This window comes from Diadema antillarum, unplaced genomic scaffold, assembly GCF_040938485.1.
Source record: "Diadema antillarum isolate AM-2024a unplaced genomic scaffold, OU_Dant_1.0 scf00000039, whole genome shotgun sequence".
NCBI lineage: Eukaryota > Metazoa > Echinodermata > Echinoidea > Diadematoida > Diadematidae > Diadema > Diadema antillarum.
Window position 1 is genome coordinate 1,051,053 of NW_027270928.1, and position 20,211 is coordinate 1,071,263.

At 40.3% G+C, this 20,211-nt stretch overlaps 2 protein-coding genes across 2 annotated transcripts; one reads left to right on the forward strand and one right to left on the reverse strand.

The window, feature by feature from the left end:
* Positions 1-4,582: 4,582 nt before the first annotated feature.
* On the reverse strand, positions 4,583-12,513 carry LOC139710844 (uncharacterized). Its single transcript, XM_071622769.1, has 3 exons — positions 11,085-12,513; positions 5,568-5,635; positions 4,583-4,645 (listed from the first exon to the last, which is right to left on the reverse strand). The coding sequence occupies exons 1-3, from the start codon at positions 12,511-12,513 to the stop codon at positions 4,583-4,585; spliced, it is 1,560 nt and encodes a 519-aa protein (XP_071478870.1).
* Positions 12,514-14,985: 2,472 nt separating this feature from the next.
* LOC139710855 (uncharacterized) lies at positions 14,986-16,969 on the forward strand. The gene is made up of 3 exons (XM_071622780.1): positions 14,986-15,004; positions 15,499-16,551; positions 16,959-16,969. Exons 1-3 carry the CDS (start codon positions 14,986-14,988, stop codon positions 16,967-16,969), a joined length of 1,083 nt encoding a protein of 360 aa, XP_071478881.1.
* The last annotated feature ends 3,242 nt before the right edge of the window (positions 16,970-20,211 follow it).

Consider the following 20,211-nt stretch of genomic DNA (forward strand, 5'->3'; position numbering starts at 1 on the left):
ACATTTAGTGTAGCAATGCGTGCTTAATGTGTAATATACAACTTTAAGTGTTAAAAAATAGTTTCATCGAACAGAACAACAACAGAGATACATCGAAGAAAATTAAATTAGTCTCCCTTCTTGTCAAACGTTTCGTCTCCTCTTTCCCACTTTCTCAGTCATTCCCTTTAATTCGATGCCATTTAAAGCAATGCCTGCAATTTTCAAGCAGCACACAGATTTCAAGTGCGTAAGAATGTTGGTGCAAAGATTGTGCATGTCAAGTAAGATTCAAACGTCGCATATTGTGATTGCATAATGGCTATTAATTATTCGACGCAATAGATATGCATATTTGGAATGATTTCATCCCAGATTCACCGAGGGTTGACGAAAGCGACATTGTGCTCGACGAGCAATTCAACCACGGCGATCTAGCTATTGTCAACATTTGTCACGTCAAAAATACAGACCAGCCGTTCCCTCCCCGGGAAAATTACGAGATCAACTCGAGTTCGTCATCAGTCACGCTGTCGACGTGGAGTGATAGGTGTACCGAAGTCATTTGCACCGCAGCGAACACTCTTGACACTACTTCGACCACGGAGCTTTTTTGCCCCTCAGGTAAAACATATTTTATATCAGTCAGCGTCAGGTCCTACTAATCAAAGCATCTGCTGTTTAATTCGTTTTAACATCTTGTAGACTGTGTTTGACCAACTTATAAAAGGCGTGGTAACGCCTTCATCGCGTAGATAATATACGACAATTATCAGCACTTCTAAACATGTTGACCCCCTTCCTTTCTCCCTTTTCCTCTGAGCCATTCAATCACTCTGTCAAGGAGTCTTGCTGATTTCAACGTAATACGAATGGATTGTATGAACCAAAGTTTGACTGGAAAGTGGTCGTAGAGATTCGTGCAAGCAACAAAACTGTTTATTCAATGAATAACAAATTCGAACAAGAAACGAAAGAACTTGATACAAAAACAAACAATGCAAACATACTACATGGTTGTTTGATACGCAATGCAGCTTTACATAATATAATCATTAATACCCCCAACCCAAACCACAAAACATGAAAACGCAACGTTTATCTTCTGTTTATTACCTTTGTTTGTTTGTTTTTAAATACCTCAAGACATTATTTTGGGAACCTACCATAATATTACACATGGGTTCGGGGCTAAAAAATTCCGGTGCTAAAACGCACACTAAAATTGGTTTGCTTTCATCATTCTAATGCATGTAATCAAGTAAGTTTACCACATTCTACATGTAAGACGACAACCTTTTCTTTTTATCAATTCATTATATTCGACGAGTTTGTGTTTCTTTTTTTTCTGATTGATATGGATTTAGTTGAAATAATTGCAGAGTTTCATCGACAACAAGGAGTTCTTTCTCGGCCGTCAACAACTTACGTTCTACTAGTTGTCGTGTTCATCATGTTTGGAAGTCTCTGCGTCACCTTCGTCCAGTGGAGGAAATTTACAATTGGAGAAGAGGTGAGAATAGAGTGAAAAAATACTAGTAAAGAGACACATATGAACAAACAAGTATACAAATTCTTTGACTTTACCATGTTAAGAGAAATGTAAATTCAACGAAGAATAATCATTTCAATTTTCTTTAAATCTAGCTTCAGCTTAACTACGAACTAGTGTGAATCAATATCGGTAGCTACATAAATAACAACTTTCAATAGGCGTGCTAGGGTTGCAAGTTACTGGAATTTGATGCTACTGTCCGAGATTTTACAATAAAATGATGATTACTGGGGTAAATCAAGTAAATGCAACGGTCCAGTACTTTGGGTCACTTTGTGGGATACAGGAATTATGCCAGAAGCTCATACCCTGGCATATCTAAATGATCACTATCCTGAGGTTATTCAACCAGGAATAACATCATGTTTCAGACTTCAATGACAGAAACATTAAACCTTAGTCATTTTTTCTGTACACGATCAATAAAGAATTGTCAGGTTATGACATGGGGTTAGCTCACTCTTTACATATCCATATCCACTGTACAAAAACTGTTTTGCAGAAATTAGCAAAAGTTCAGAATGTCATACTTACTTATTTTTCATCCAATTTCAGTCAAATTTTACAATTAAACTAGTAAGATTTTACTTTTTTTATCAGACTAACTTATATTTGGACTGGATTTCCCGTTTAATACTATTGATATTGATAATATAAATACATTCTTAAATATGCATCTTCATATGCTTGTATTCTTGTATCAACGTATCAAAGACAATAGCCTCGCTGTCTTCAACATTAATATATGACAATTTTGTCAAATCATTCGAGTAATGATTATAAAAGAAGTCATGGTTAGTAATACCCATGGTTTTACAAATCATTTTAAGTTTGATCTCTTTACAAGTAAAATTCAATAGTGAAAACTAATAATTGTAAGTTGTATCAGGAATGAAAGATGCACCCTTAGTTCTATATTTTCTATGTGTATATGTTTTTGGTAAAATTCTGTTCATAAAAAAAAAGAATGCAGAAAGCAACAGAGAAATTTACATTGTTTTTCTTTTGCAGAATTTCTTTATCTTTTTTTCTTTTACAAGCTTAATGAATATTTGACAAATACCCCTAAATCATCTTTCATAATTTTTCTCTTCCAGTTGCATAGTGTCAGCCACCAAACGGACATCGAATTGTCTCCAAGTAAAGAATTTTCGTAGTTCGTCCTTGTTTGTTCTCCAGATCTGCTTAATGGACATGCCTTCCTGCTTCAACTTTCATCGTTTAATAAAAAGAAACAAATTAAGAATAACGTACCTTAATTAGCATTTTTTGTGTGGTGGGTATGAATGATGGTAGTGAGAAGGCCGAAATATGTCTCGATTGTTTCTTTTTTTTTAGCTACTCCTTTGTAACACATTCTGTATAAGCGAACAGATTGTGCATTGAAAAAAATCCACTCTTAGAGAAACAATGATGGTAAGAATATAATGTTCAAAATTTTCAATCATCCGCAGACTTCAGATTAAATCTTAAATGAAAGATAAAAATATCTTGTATCTTACAACTCTCCTCTTGGTTTGTACGCAACTGTATTGTCTAACCTAGATATTTTTAATCAGTAATTACGCAACTACGATATCTTAAGTAGTTACGTCATTGTATATAGGTTACTTACCACACGTCTAGTACTTTACATGCAAGCTATGAGTTTAATCTGTTCAATTTCATGTCAGAGGAATCTATGATACTGAAGATTTGTAAGTAGGTCACGTGGGATTTTTGGTGGTAATAGCTTTCATGGCGTGCTGAAAACTTTTTTACTACTTTATTTTAAGGACACCTCTACCGCTCTTCTTGTTTGTTCGGTTTAAGCATATAATTCAATTGGGCTTTTAATGATTTCATTCTGGAAAATGTTCAACTTATTCCTTTTTTAATTTACATGTCACAAAAGAGGAATTACATAATTACAAGTTGGAAGAGGAAACAAAGCTAGCTCTCCCTTTAGTTCCTCATAAATGTGTCGCCAGTAACAACATTTCATTTTGTACATGAATTACTATTCAGTCTGAAATGAAATAAAATGAACATGATTCTTCAAAACAATGTGTTGATTGTGTTATTTAGAGATCGCGTGAGGCATTGCTTGATAGAACATACTGCATGGTAACGACGAAACAGAACTTTACATGAAGATGGACAAAACAGCTAAAGAAAATGCTTAGAATAAGTGAATGAACTGTTTCGTAATTCGCGAACATATACATGAAATTCTTTCAAATTTGTATACATTTTTTACTTGTTATGAAATTGACTATTTACAGACACATGAAGATTTTAAAAATCTATAAAGACAATCTCTTCTAGTCCTTATGTAAATAAATTGTTATTATCACAATATTAAAAAAAAAAATCTTCTTTGCTATGACAAGAGAGCTATGGTTATTCATTTTTTAATACGTGAAATGATCACTCTTTATATAGTACAAACACCATGCCAAATACACACACACGAATGAATATAAATATATATATATATATATATATATATATATATGTCTGTGCGTACATGAATATATGTATACATATATATTGTAACGAAATTCGATTTAACCGTTCGATTATAATTTGTCATAATCGATTGTGCCTGTAGTATAGAAATGGGCACACTATCGAAACGTTGGACAAACGTTTCAAGATGGTAATGCATCATTATGAGTTTAAACATGTATTATCTAATGTGTGGTTACTTGTTTGTCATAGGCAAGTTTGGATTATTTTAATGCCAACTCCGGTTTAGACCGATGATACATGCCGAATTAAAGTAACCATGTACAAGAGATACTGCTAAAATGTATAATCGTTGTACGAATTTAATAACCACGCCAACATTATAAATAATTTGAACGAGTACTGCGAGTATGTTCTGCGTCGTTTACGGTCGTGCGGGATTGCCTCCTCATTCCGCGATAGGAGGAGAGGCATATAAAGTGGCCGTTGTGTGACATAGTCCGCAACAAGTAGCCCGTGTATGATACATTTCCAATGTGTTGTTAATGTTTATTTCTGTATGTAATAAACTGTACATGTGTTCCTGAATTGCTGTCTTCACTGTGTCTCCATGAGGGTTCTACCACAGTACAACAGCTTGGAGAGTGATGGCACTTGTTCCTGAGAAGACCAACAAACAAGTCATTGGAATTCGGGTATAATGGTAATGTGACTTGTCGCATAGTCCGTACCCAATTCAAGTTCCAGTCGTCGTCATTGGATTTCGGGTATAATGGTAATGTGACTTGTCGCATAGTCCGTGCCCAATCCAAGATCCAGTCATCGCCTGAGGAAATTGGTAACGGTGCGATACAGCACTTTACCCCGTGCCATCAACGATACCTGTGCCACCATATATTCGTGAAAGGTGTTCCACGTTAGCGTGACTGAGTTGGTAGCAAAAGTTGGTAGCAGAGTTGGTAACAGGTGTTCCACGTTAGCGTGACTGAGGTGGTAGCAAGAGTTGGTAGCAGAGTTGGTAACAAAACTTGGTAGCAGAACTTGGTAGCAAGAGTTGGTAGTGAAAGTTGGTAACAAAATAAGTGTACCAATTTAACATCCTCTACAAGTGACGCTTGGGAGTGACATACTTTAAGTGATGCTGAACTTGGCATGTGTGCCGCTTGTGTTGGTGAGCTGCTTCTGACACAACATAATACATGCTAGCGTACAGACTAGTAGTTTTAATAATTTAGAGGGATCGTTGTAAACTGCAACAAAACGAACCCCGCCTACTTGGCCATCCTGACACGGCTCGCGGAGACATTTGTACAGACAGTCAAATACACTCTCTTAATTCACGACGAGAAGGCGAGTTCGTCACACATGGTGTCAGGAGTGGGATCCCTATTTGTTACTTTTGTATGAGTTAATGTAGTTAACTGTGTTTTCATTATGGCACGCGAAACGCCATTGTTGGAGTTGTCACTTTTGCTGGAGAGCAAGATCAGCGAAATCGACGACTTAATTGCTCAGGTGTCCGAATCGGTGCGCAAACAAACTGGAGTAGCACCAACTTCGGTACCTAACTCGCACTGCTCACCGATGACATTTGGAGGGTGCCGAAGCCAGTCGTCACGACCAAGCTCGCCAGTGGCCGTGACACCTCAGCTGTTTGAGGATGCGAATAGAGAGGTGGAGTTGTCAGCTCCGCCACCGGCAAAGCTACTACCTCAGCAGCATCAAACTCCAATGCAGCAGTCGCATTCATCTCGTACAAGTGACCATCCTGTTACATTTGGTGGACAACCAGATGTAATGCCACACCAGTTTGGCCCGAACCAGCGACGTCGACTAGAGCTCTGGGACCAGAGACGTCATTATGATGTTCAGGGCAACGGAACCAGCAAACCGGCTGTCATACCAGATAGATATGATGGCAAAGGACCTGTGCTGGATTATCTTTGCCATTTCGAAGCTTGCGCTGGAGTTAACCGCTGGACGGAAGTGGAAGCTCTTCAATATTTGGCTGCCAGCTTGAAAGGAGCTGCTGTCAAAGTTTTAGCACAGCAGACGGGACGTCAGTTGACGTACCAAGAACTCGCGAACCGCCTGAAGCACCGCTTTGGACCTGTTTCGCATTCAGAAGTATTCCTGGCAGAACTGCGTACCAGGCGACGCAGACCGAAGGAAAGTTTGCAGGAGCTTGGACAGAGTATTCGCGAGCTTACATCCATGGCATATCCTGAATTCGAGGAAGCGGGCCAAGATAAATTGGCTCGAGGTCACTTTCTCGATGCTATAGTTGACCGGGATATCCGAATCGGCCTCTTCCGGGCTCAGCCTCGTACGCTCGACGAGGCAATCCAAGCTGCTCTCAACACAGAAGCATTCCTGCGGATGGAGAGCGACCGTCGGCAGTATAACCGTGTCTTGCTGTCACAGAAGGAAGAACAAGATGTGGCTGTGAAGGATGAAGACACTGCTGACAAATCCATGGGGGTGTCTGAAAATAGCACCACTCTCTTGATCGAAGCAGTCAGCGATCTCATCATGAAGAGGGAGAAGGAGCAGCCAGCGCCAGTGCCGAGAAACGACTTGGCATTAAAGACTGAGACACTCCCTAAAAGCGAACAGAAGGAGGACAGTCAGCCTTCTGACAACAAGGAGGACACAGCCAAGGAGGGTACGAATCCTCCAGACGACGGGTGCACACCAGCCAGAGAGGCATCCGAACAGGAGATATCTCAACCGCTACTACCTAGTTCCGCAGCTTCACTTCTGTCATCCACGTTCCAGAAAGGACTGTACGTGTAGTTGAACGTGAATGGGCAGGAGGTGATGTTTCTGGTAGACAGTGGTGCATCGCAGTCATATGTCTCAGAAGGAATGCACCTGCGAATGAGACCTGAGCGAAAGCCACCACTTGAACCAGTGACAAGCATCGTTCGTCAAGCAGATGGATCTCGGCTGAAAACAAAGGGACGTGCTACCATGGAACTTCAGCTTGGCTCCTGCTTGTGCCATGTTGACTTGGTAGTAGCTGACATAGGAGCTGAGGGCATCCTTGGTCTGGATCTCTTTATTGGTCTGGAAACCGCGCTAGACTTCCAGAACATGCAGCTGCATACTCCATGGGTATCTCTCCCATGTATAAACAATGAGAAACAGATATGTGCAGCAACGACAGCGCCGATGTTGGTGAAAGGGACTGCGCCAGCCAACCTTACCAGCCTTGCTGAGGACGACACGGAGACCACGCCTCTCGACGAAGACGTATATCAGAATCGTGTGCCGCTACATCTGGATGACTTCTGTCAATGCAGTTTGACAGAAACTCCCCCAGAAAGCAATTCATCGGCATACCAGCTTCTGAGAGACGACTCAGAGGTGTTCTCTACAGGCCGAGCAGGGACACGTGTCAGCGTCAGCGCGACAGCACCAGTGGTTGCGGGAAAGCTACCTAGTGGACATCGCCGGTGTGACGACTCTTCCTCACCTGCACGCTATTCTCGGTCACCGGGAAGACCACCTGATTATCTACCCCGATCGAGGAACCGCTCTCCGTTGGGGCACGCCCGTTCCTCTCGTCATACATCGGATTCATTCTGGCACACCATGCCAGGGTGACGTGTGACATTTCTCGTGTCGGCCTGTCTGCTGCAAGGGAGCAGCCAGGTCAGGAAACCAAACGAAGAGACTGTTGAACTCTTAAAAGTTGAGTTTGCAACGAACAATAGTCTATGAAAGTTAGACAGATGTGAACTAAAGACTGTAGCTGTCTCATAACGTTGTTATGAACTGTAAGAGTTTTTGTGACAGAATAAGTGCACAAATATGTTTAGTAGTAAGTGAATTTTGTTTTTGTCATTTTTTCTTTCTTCATGTGTTCGGCTCCAGGGACGAAGCCTGCATGGGGAGGGAAGCCATGTAACGAAATTCGATTTAACCGTTCGATTATAATTTGTCATAATCGATTGTGCCTGTAGTATAGAAATGGGCACACTATCGAAACGTTGGACAAACGTTTCAAGATGGTAATGCATCATTATGAGTTTAAACATGTATTATCTAATGTGTGGTTACTTGTTTGTCATAGGCAAGTTTGGATTATTTTAATGCCAACTCCGCTTTAGACCGATGATACATGCCGAATTAAAGTAACCATGTACAAGAGATACTGCTAAAATGTATAATCGTTGTACGAATTTAATAACCACGCCAACATTATAAATAATTTGAACGAGTACTGCGAGTATTTTCCGCTACTCTTACGGTCGTGCGGGATTGCCTCCTCATTCCGCGATAGGAGGAGAGGCATATAAAGTGGCCGTTGTGTGACATAGTCCGCAACAAGTAGCCCGTGTATGATACATTTCCAATGTGTTGTTAATGTTTATTTCTGTATGTAATAAACTGTACATGTGTTCCTGAATTGCTGTCTTCACTGTGTCTCCATGAGGGTTCTACCACAGTACAACAGCTTGGAGAGTGGTGGCACTTGTTCCTGAGAAGACCAACAAACAAGTCATTGGAACTCGGGTATAATGGTAATGTGACTTGTCGCATAGTCCGTACCCAATCCAAGTTCCAGTCGTCGTCATTGGATTTCGGGTATAATGGTAATGTGACTTGTCGCATAGTCCGTGCCCAATCCAAGATCCAGTCGTCGCCTGAGGAAATTGGTAACGGTGCGATACAGCACTTTACCCCGTGCCATCAACGATACCTGTGCCACCATATATTCGTGAAAGGTGTTCCACGTTAGCGTGACTGAGTTGGTAGCAAAAGTTGGTAGCAGAGTTGGTAACAGGTGTTCCACGTTAGCGTGACTGAGGTGGTAGCAAGAGTTGGTAGCAGAGTTGGTAACAAAACTTGGTAGCAGAACTTGGTAGCAAGAGTTGGTAGTGAAAGTTGGTAACAAAATAAGTGTACCAATTTAACATCCTCTACAAGTGACGCTTGGGAGTGACATACTTTAAGTGATGCTGAACTTGGCATGTGTGCCGCTTGTGTTGGTGAGCTGCTTCTGACACAACATAATACATGCTAGCGTACAGACTAGTAGTTTTAATAATTTAGAGGGATCGTTGTAAACTGCAACAAAACGAACCCCGCCTACTCGGCCATCCTGACACGGCTCGCGGAGACATTTGTACAGACAGTCAAATACACTCTCTTAATTCACGACGAGAAGGCGAGTCCGTCACAATATATATATATATATATATATATATATATATATATATATATATAATGTGAGAAATAGTTCCCTGGGTCCCGAACGTACGCGGTGCCGCATTGTTGGATGCATATAGTTGAAAGAAATTGGACTGAGGCGGGACGTTGCTCTCGATCTTAGTCTCCCTTTTATTTGTCAAGCTTTCGGCCCGTCATTGGGCCTTCGTCAGGACCTACCAACAGAACGATTATTATATGAATAACCTGATGTGTCATATAATATATAATGCAATTTCACATATTACCAATCTTTTAAATCATTTCCTTTATATACACAAATCAATCATTCAATTCAATACAAATGTCCAATCTAACCTCAAATCATCATTAGAATAACATCATATGTTCAAAAATATATATAAATAAATTCTTATATCATAATGCTGCCATATAATAATCATATTGTCTTAGCATGATGATCACAAACAGAGTCATTATACATATATATCATATTCATATGTCTATTTGCATTGTGTATATGTATACATCCGCATACGCACACATAAATAAATTCTTATCATAATGCTGCCATATAATAATCATATTGTCTTATACAGAATCATTATACATATATATCATATTCATATGTCTATTTGCATTGCGTATATGTATACATCCGCATACGCACACATACACACCCACATACATACGCACATATATACATATTCACATACACACACACAAGCAAGCACACACACACTCACATACGCACACACACATACAACTCCGGTTGATATAATACTATCTAAATCAACATATGTTATTTTATTTCGTATATTACCGAAATATAATAGTGTCAACCCTGCCAAAAATATATCAACTCTTAGATCAAATGTGTAAACAACAACAATTTCTGTAAATTACCTGCGTGGGACTCGTGTGGTTATCGTGCATCCCAGCACCGTGTGCTCATATTCTGTTCAAAAATACAATAATTACCATTCAATCATTCATAATGCCTCTTATTTTGCAGATATAATCAAACATAATCATATTAAAACATCACAAGATCATATTCACAAATCCATCATACACTATTTTCCATATCATTCTTATCTATGCAGTCAGATCAACTCGTGACGCTCAACAGTAATCATGAATCGTGTGATCATACAATAAATATCAACAGAATTTCACAATAATAGTATTCAATCATGATATCTGCTATGTTACATATAAAAATACAGTCGAAAATAATCATATCAGAAATCGCAGATTCATACATTTTCCAAAATTCATCATTGTACACCATTATACATTTCATTCATATCAAATCACATGAACTTATTACACTCAACTTTATTCATACATCTTGTGATCATACAATATATCAGTACATATACACATGAAATCTCAATAATCACAATATATCTAACCTGAAATTTATTAGGATGTTTTACCTGTATGTTGGGCTGTATTTTGTCCTGTCTGGTCATGGCCAAGTTTTCTGCTACGGGTGTCTTACTGTGAGTCTGAAGTTAGAGTGAGGGGGTTCGGGATAAAGAGCTATGTAGGGTTCATTGGTCAACGTTAATGCCATCGGGGGTCAGTGTTTTCAATTTCTTTATCCAGAAGGATTCTCTATGAAGGATTACTTGGCGGGATTTTGTTCGAATTGTTTCGATGCCTGTGATCTTTACATTGTCAATTGAGTGGTCGGGCTGGTTAAAGTGTGTTGTGTAGGGGAGGGTTTTTCGCTTGTTGGGTGTATTGTAGTTCAGTATTTCCGATTTAGTGTTGCTGAATCTGGTGTACAAGGATGTCTCTGTCTTTCCCACGTATTGTTTGTTACATTTCGTGCACGATATCAAATAAATGAGCCAGTCTGACTTGCATTGTATTTTGGATGTGATTGGGAATTCTTCCCCCGTGACATTACTTTTGAACTTGTTGCCCTCTTTAACAAAGTTGTGAAGCATGCACCGTTTGGCTTCGCATTTGGCAAAGCCGTTTGTGTTGTTCTCATTCAGCTGGTCATTTTTGGGGTCGCCAGAGTATGTTAGTAGGTCGCGGAGGGTGCGGGGGCGTCGGTATGCAACCAACGGGGGATCCGAGAGTATCTCTGAGAGTGAAGCTGATTCATCTAGGGTATTTTGTTCCTTTTTGAGAATTTTGTGTAGTTTGGCGGTGGCGGGACTGTATGTTAAGACGAAAGGGGTTCTTTCTAAGGGGGGCCGTTCTTTTTTGTCAAATAATTCCGCGCGGGGGATGGAGCGAGCTCTGTTGATTTGTAGTTTAGTTTGTTGGGGAGGGTAATCACACTTGTCGAGATAGTGTTGGAGATTTTCGAGGTGTTTGTCTGTGCTTTCTGGCTGAGAGCAGTTACGTTTGATTCTAAGGGCCTGGCTGTATGGTATGCTTTTGAACACATGTCGGGGGTGGCATGAGGAGGGAGGGAGGAATGTGTGAGAGTCTGTAGGCTTGGAGTATAACTCTGTCTGGAGAGTTCCGTCGTCTGAGAGGACCTTTAGGTCAAGAAAGTTGACACAGTCGGGGGATGACTCAAACGTGAATTTGATTCGGGGATGGAGGGCATTCACTGTGTTTTGGAATTGTGCTAATGATTGGGGGCATTGTGTCCAGATGAATATGATGTCATCAATGTATCGTTTCCACGATCTCGGGAAGATTGCGTTTGTGAGTTCTAATAGCTCTGCCTCTATCTCCCCCATGAAAATGTTGGCATACGATGGGGCAACAGGGGTGCCCATAGCGGTACCCTCTATTTGCAAATAGTTCTTGCCGTTGAACTGGAAATTGTTCAATGTCAGTACCAGTTCAAGAAGACGGATGAGCTGGTCGGTTGGAGGGGAGGGGTTCATTCGGGCGTTGAGGGCGTTTCGACATGCTTTGATGCCCTCATTGTGGGGGATGTTCGTGTACAACGAAGTTACATCGGCTGTCACTAGTATGCTTTCTGGGGGGAGGGGGTTCTGGGTCAGATTAAGGTCATTTATGTGGTTGAGAAAATCAGTAGTGTCCTTTAGGTGAGAGGGTAATTTTTCAACCAGGGGGCGGAGGTGGAAGTCAAGGAATCTTGAAATTTGCACAGTGGGGCACGCGCATCCTGAAACAATAGGGCGTCCCGGGTTGTTGGGCTTGTGGATTTTGGGGAGGAAGTACATGTTTGGGCGACGTGGATCCTTTGGAATTAGTTTTTTCTTTAAGTCTGAGTTCACGTCAAGGCTTCCCACAGCTGTTTTTACCTTTTGTAGGTGTTGAGGGGTGGGGTCATGATCTAGGGCCTTGTATGTCTTTGTATCTGTTAGTTGTCGTAGACCTTCGTTGATGTATGTGTCGGTTGACATGACAACCGTACACGATCCCTTGTCAGCTGGTTTTATGATTATCTCTTTGTTGCGTTTGAGACTGTAGAGGGCCTTTCTCTCTGATTTGGTTAGATTGTCACATCTTTTGTTTCTTTTACGTTCGTGAGTACTGACCATGTTGAATGTCGCGGTTTCTACTTGCTCTAAGTACTTGTGCAAGCTGGGCTCCTTGACGAAAGGAGTCCACGCGCTTTTTGTTCTTAGCTGTTTTGGCAGCTGAGTCTGATCATTTTCTTTAGCCGGCCGATTATTGTTAAGGTCAGATTCTTTTTTCTGCTTCAGCGCGAAGTGTGTTTTTAGCGTCACTCTGCGTTTAAATGCATCTATGTCTGCTTTTAGTTGTAGTTCGTCCATATGGGGTGGGGTGGGGTAGAATTTTAGTCCTTTCGATAGGAGGCTGTGTTCTGCCTCAGAAAGTCGGTAGTTAGATAAATTCACTACTGCGTTATTGGAGTTTGGGGGATTTCGTTGTTTTGTGATTTCTTTCTCCGGAGTTAGGTGGTGGATTTTCCGCCGTTTTGTATAGTTTCGTTTCCTGAAATGGCGGTTTTTGTGCGTTTGGCTCGTTTTCTGTCTTACCGGGCAACTTTCAGAGTTGTGAATTCTATTTTTACAAAGTTCGATGTCGCGACGGAGTTTTGATTCTTTGCTGGCTCTTATTTGTGTAATCTCCCTACTAATAGATTTCTCTATTGAATTCAAAGATTTGTGATACGTTTCGGGCGTGGTTCCGTTCCAGAGCTCTTGTTTCTTTTCTTTCAGTGAGGCGTCAATCGAGTCAAGTTTCAATTCTACCAAGTCGATTGTTTTGTCGCGTAGAGAGCAAGAAGCGTCCCAAAGGATTGATTCCCATTCCTCATTTTCTGGGGCGAGGCAGCATGGCTTTTGGAGGTGTAGGCCTTTTGGGATGATGTCTCTTTCCTTGTAGTGGCATAGGAAGTTCAGGTGTAGTTGACATTTTTGTTTCCGCATCGATGTCTTCCGTATTTCCCGCATGAGCGATTCTGAGGTGGTGTGTGGGGGGATCGTGGTCGTAGATAGTTGTGGTGTGGTTCCGTTGGTAGGTTGAGGGGAGGGAGGGCCGTCCATGCCGCGACGGATCCAGGTACAAGTACTTGAATGCAGGGTCAGGGTGAGTAGTACGTATAATGTGAGAAATAGTTCCCTGGGTCCCGAACGTACGCGGTGCCGCATTGTTGGATGCATATAGTTGAAAGAAATTGGACTGAGGCGGGACGTTGCTCTCGATCTTAGTCTCCCTTTTATTTGTCAAGCTTTCGGCCCGTCATTGGGCCTTGACAAATAAAAGGGAGACTAAGATCGAGAGCAACGTCCCGCCTCAGTCCAATTTCTTTCAACTATATGCATCCAACAATGCGGCACCGCGTACGTTCGGGACCCAGGGAACTATTTCTCACATTATACGTACTACTCACCCTGACCCTGCATTCAAGTACTTGTACCTGGATCCGTCGCGGCATGGACGGCCCTCCCTCCCCTCAACCTACCAACGGAACCACACCACAACTATCTACGACCACGATCCCCCCACACACCACCTCAGAATCGCTCATGCGGGAAATACGGAAGACATCGATGCGGAAACAAAAATGTCAACTACACCTGAACTTCCTATGCCACTACAAGGAAAGAGACATCATCCCAAAAGGCCTACACCTCCAAAAGCCATGCTGCCTCGCCCCAGAAAATGAGGAATGGGAATCAATCCTTTGGGACGCTTCTTGCTCTCTACGCGACAAAACAATCGACTTGGTAGAATTGAAACTTGACTCGATTGACGCCTCACTGAAAGAAAAGAAACAAGAGCTCTGGAACGGAACCACGCCCGAAACGTATCACAAATCTTTGAATTCAATAGAGAAATCTATTAGTAGGGAGATTACACAAATAAGAGCCAGCAAAGAATCAAAACTCCGTCGCGACATCGAACTTTGTAAAAATAGAATTCACAACTCTGAAAGTTGCCCGGTAAGACAGAAAACGAGCCAAATGCACAAAAACCGCCATTTCAGGAAACGAAACTATACAAAACGGCGGAAAATCCACCACCTAACTCAGGAGAAAGAAATCACAAAACAACGAAATCCCCCAAACTCCAATAACGCAGTAGTGAATTTATCTAACTACCGACTTTCTGAGGCAGAACACAGCCTCCTATCGAAAGGACTAAAATTCTGCCCCACCCCACCCCATATGGACGAACTACAACTAAAAGCAGACATAGATGCATTTAAACGCAGAGTGACGCTAAAAACACACTTCGCGCTGAAGCAGAAAAAAGAATCTGACCTTAACAATAATCGGCCGGCTAAAGAAAATGATCAGACTCAGCTGCCAGAACAGCTAAGAACAAAAAGCGCGTGGACTCCTTTCGTCAAGGAGCCCAGCTTGCACAAGTACTTAGAGCAAGTAGAAACCGCGACATTCAACATGGTCAGTACTCACGAACGTAAAAGAAACAAAAGATGTGACAATCTAACCAAATCAGAGAGAAAGGCCCTCTACAGTCTCAAACGCAACAAAGAGATAATCATAAAACCAGCTGACAAGGGATCGTGTACGGTTGTCATGTCAACCGACACATACATCAACGAAGGTCTACGACAACTAACAGATACAAAGACATACAAGGCCCTAGATCATGACCCCACCCCTCAACACCTACAAAAGGTAAAAACAGCTGTGGGAAGCCTTGACGTGAACTCAGACTTAAAGAAAAAACTAATTCCAAAGGATCCACGTCGCCCAAACATGTACTTCCTCCCCAAAATCCACAAGCCCAACAATCCGGGACGCCCTATTGTTTCAGGATGCGCGTGCCCCACTGTGCAAATTTCAAGATTCCTTGACTTCCACCTCCGCCCCCTGGTTGAAAAATTACCCTCTCACCTAAAGGACACTACTGATTTTCTCAACCACATAAATGACCTTAATCTGACCCAGAACCCCCTCCCCCAGAAAGCATACTAGTGACAGCCGATGTAACTTCGTTGTACACGAACATCCCCCACAATGAGGGCATCAAAGCATGTCGAAACGCCCTCAACGCCCGAATGAACCCCTCCCCTCCAACCGACCAGCTCATCCGTCTTCTTGAACTGGTACTGACATTGAACAATTTCCAGTTCAACGGCAAGAACTATTTGCAAATAGAGGGTACCGCTATGGGCACCCCTGTTGCCCCATCGTATGCCAACATTTTCATGGGGGAGATAGAGGCAGAGCTATTAGAACTCACAAACGCAATCTTCCCGAGATCGTGGAAACGATACATTGATGACATCATATTCATCTGGACACAATGCCCCCAATCATTAGCACAATTCCAAAACACAGTGAATGCCCTCCATCCCCGAATCAAATTCACGTTTGAGTCATCCCCCGACTGTGTCAACTTTCTTGACCTAAAGGTCCTCTCAGACGACGGAACTCTCCAGACAGAGTTATACTCCAAGCCTACAGACTCTCACACATTCCTCCCTCCCTCCTCATGCCACCCCCGACATGTGTTCAAAAGCATACCATACAGCCAGGCCCTTAGAATCAAACGTAACTGCTCTCAGCCAGAAAGCACAGACAAACACCTCGAAAATCTCCAACACTATCTCGACAAGTGTGATTACCCTCCCCAACAAACTAAACTACAAATCAACAGAGCTCGCTCCATCCCCCGCGCGGAATTATTTGACAAAAAAGAACGGCCCCCCTTAGAAAGAACCCCTTTCGTCTTAACATACAGTCCCGCCACCGCCAAACTACACAAAATTCTCAAAAAGGAACAAAATACCCTAGATGAATCAGCTTCACTCTCAGAGATACTCTCGGATCCCCCGTTGGTTGCATACCGACGCCCCCGCACCCTCCGCGACCTACTAACATACTCTGGCGACCCCAAAAATGACCAGCTGAATGAGAACAACACAAACGGCTTTGCCAAATGCGAAGCCAAACGGTGCATGCTTCACAACTTTGTTAAAGAGGGCAACAAGTTCAAAAGTAATGTCACGGGGGAAGAATTCCCAATCACATCCAAAATACAATGCAAGTCAGACTGGCTCATTTATTTGATATCGTGCACGAAATGTAACAAACAATACGTGGGAAAGACAGAGACATCCTTGTACACCAGATTCAGCAACACTAAATCGGAAATACTGAACTACAATACACCCAACAAGCGAAAAACCCTCCCCTACACAACACACTTTAACCAGCCCGACCACTCAATTGACAATGTAAAGATCACAGGCATCGAAACAATTCGAACAAAATCCCGCCAAGTAATCCTTCATAGAGAATCCTTCTGGATAAAGAAATTGAAAACACTGACCCCCGATGGCATTAACGTTGACCAATGAACCCTACATAGCTCTTTATCCCGAACCCCCTCACTCTAACTTCAGACTCACAGTAAGACACCCGTAGCAGAAAACTTGGCCATGACCAGACAGGACAAAATACAGCCCAACATACAGGTAAAACATCCTAATAAATTTCAGGTTAGATATATTGTGATTATTGAGATTTCATGTGTATATGTACTGATATATTGTATGATCACAAGATGTATGAATAAAGTTGAGTGTAATAAGTTCATGTGATTTGATATGAATGAAATGTATAATGGTGTACAATGATGAATTTTGGAAAATGTATGAATCTGCGATTTCTGATATGATTATTTTCGACTGTATTTTTATATGTAACATAGCAGATATCATGATTGAATACTATTATTGTGAAATTCTGTTGATATTTATTGTATGATCACACGATTCATGATTACTGTTGAGCGTCACGAGTTGATCTGACTGCATAGATAAGAATGATATGGAAAATAGTGTATGATGGATTTGTGAATATGATCTTGTGATGTTTTAATATGATTATGTTTGATTATATCTGCAAAATAAGAGGCATTATGAATGATTGAATGGTAATTATTGTATTTTTGAACAGAATATGAGCACACGGTGCTGGGATGCACGATAACCACACGAGTCCCACGCAGGTAATTTACAGAAATTGTTGTTGTTTACACATTTGATCTAAGAGTTGATATATTTTTGGCAGGGTTGACACTATTATATTTCGGTAATATACGAAATAAAATAACATATGTTGATTTAGATAGTATTATATCAACCGGAGTTGTATGTGTGTGTGCGTATGTGAGTGTGTGTGTGCTTGCTTGTGTGTGTGTATGTGAATATGTATATATGTGCGTATGTATGTGGGTGTGTATGTGTGCGTATGCGGATGTATACATATACGCAATGCAAATAGACATATGAATATGATATATATGTATAATGATTCTGTATAAGACAATATGATTATTATATGGCAGCATTATGATAAGAATTTATTTATGTGTGCGTATGCGGATGTATACATATACACAATGCAAATAGACATATGAATATGATATATATGTATAATGACTCTGTTTGTGATCATCATGCTAAGACAATATGATTATTATATGGCAGCATTATGATATAAGAATTTATTTATATATATTTTTGAACATATGATGTTATTCTAATGATGATTTGAGGTTAGATTGGACATTTGTATTGAATTGAATGATTGATTTGTGTATATAAAGGAAATGATTTAAAAGATTGGTAATATGTGAAATTGCATTATATATTATATGACACATCAGGTTATTCATATAATAATCGTTCTGTTGGTAGGTCCTGACGAAGGCCCAATGACGGGCCGAAAGCTTGACAAATAAAAGGGAGACTAAGATCGAGAGCAACGTCCCGCCTCAGTCCAATTTCTTTCAACTATATATATATATATATATATATATATATATATATATATATGTCTGTGCGTATGTATACACACACATTATATATATATATATATATATACATATACACATATGTGTATATATATATATATATATATGTATATATATATATATATATATATATATATATATATATATATATATATAAAACGCTATTTCCAGCCATAAGGGGAATTCGGAATAAATGATAGTTTGAGGTAATTTTGACAAAAAGCATAAAAACAATTTTTAATTAATCAGAAAAATGGCAAATATTCCCCTTTTGGAAAGAAAACTGATGTATTAATATGGTCTCAATGCAGAAGTGAACTGACAAGAGCACAAAATGCATGTTATACCACTAAATTCTGCATGTATGAGAAAATACAACTCTTTTTTTGAAAAAAAAGCCAGATATATCTTTATTCCCCCACTACTCGTTTTCAGTGCACATCCAGTATATACACTCATATATATATATTTTTTTCTTCTTCTCTGCCAATCTCTCCTGAATTGTATTGATGGTACAGTCCTCAATTTATACACACAATGCCATCCTTGCCCTACTGTGGAGTAGTCCTGAGGAAAACATTGTAAAAAAAAATACCTTTGGGACGAATTCCTCTTATTAAAGATATCTCGTTTTCAGACGCATATTCCCCCCATGGACGCGTTTATACTTTTTTCGGGGGGGGGGGGGGGGTAATATGCAGGATTTCGTATGTTTTGCTTTTGTGTGTTTCTCTGTTTGTATATTAATCTTTTTTTCTCATTTTCTATACTATGTATAAAACAATCATATTTTGTAACTATTTGGTTAATGAACAACATTGACTCAAGAAGGACAATCTTTGATTGAAATGAGTGACCCGTGTTGAAATAAAATAAACTCAAACTCAAACTGTATTTAAATGTTAACCGCCACATAAGTTCCGAGTGTGAACTCAACCAGATCAAAACATACTAACATTTAAAGCACAAACAAAATACATTCTACTTGACTTCACGAAAATGACAATCTCGTTTTAAGCACTGGTGGTGCTTGGATCTTTAGGAGCCATCTGTCCTGGGAAAGAATTCTTATTAACATGTCAATGTTGAGATGTTTTCGTCATATCGGATGACTATAAAGTCAAAGACACGGGAAGAGAAACAATGGTCCAGGCCAACATAAACAAACTTTGCATTTATTGTAAAACGATCGAGAGCAAATCATCGTGTTACTTTCGATGTCTCACGTTCATCTCAGCTCGATACCCATGCACAAATACTGTGACACATGCATGCATTGAAATAAGAAAAAAAAAACACCTCCATTTCAGAGTTCACGATGACTTTGAATAATGGTTATAATGAAACCCTACAATTTGTGTATAAGCATTATGCAAACACACACACACACACACACACACACACACACTGCACACATATGTAAATTTACGATGTATGTACTTAGTCTATACTTACACAGTGGGTGAATACACACAAAATTATGCTTTCGTATTATAGGCATACCGTGTGTATGTAAAATGTGTGTGATGAACAGACGTTTGTATTTCATTTTTTGTACGTAGTTTTCAGTTCAGTTCAGTTCAAATTTATATCATATTTCCATTTTCTCAACGATGAGATTACAAAATTATTGACAATAAAACAAGAATACAAAATATATACAATCATCAGTCTTTTGATTGAAGAAGACGAAAAAAAAACGTTCTTGACACAAATGTACATGGTCATATCATATGAAGATGTCGCAAATAAGTATCAGAAATATGATGGGGCCTACATAAAAGCTTTAACGTTTTGCATAAAAAAACATGAGAGTCTCTGTGTAATTTGCACTAAAG

Bases quoted from the DNA above. Each gene is read 5' to 3' on its own strand.
- LOC139710844 (XM_071622769.1), bottom strand. From the start codon at position 12,513: ATGTCAACCGACACATACATCAACGAAGGTCTACGACAACTAACAGAT. The intron at 5,636-11,084 runs GTAATGTCACGG...ATCCTCAAACAG, and splicing joins AGAGGGCAACAAGTTCAAAA to CTGAGGTGTCACGGCCACTG. The intron at 4,646-5,567 runs GTGAGCAGTGCG...TGGTCTTCTCAG, and splicing joins GCACCCTCCAAATGTCATCG to GAACAAGTGCCATCACTCTC.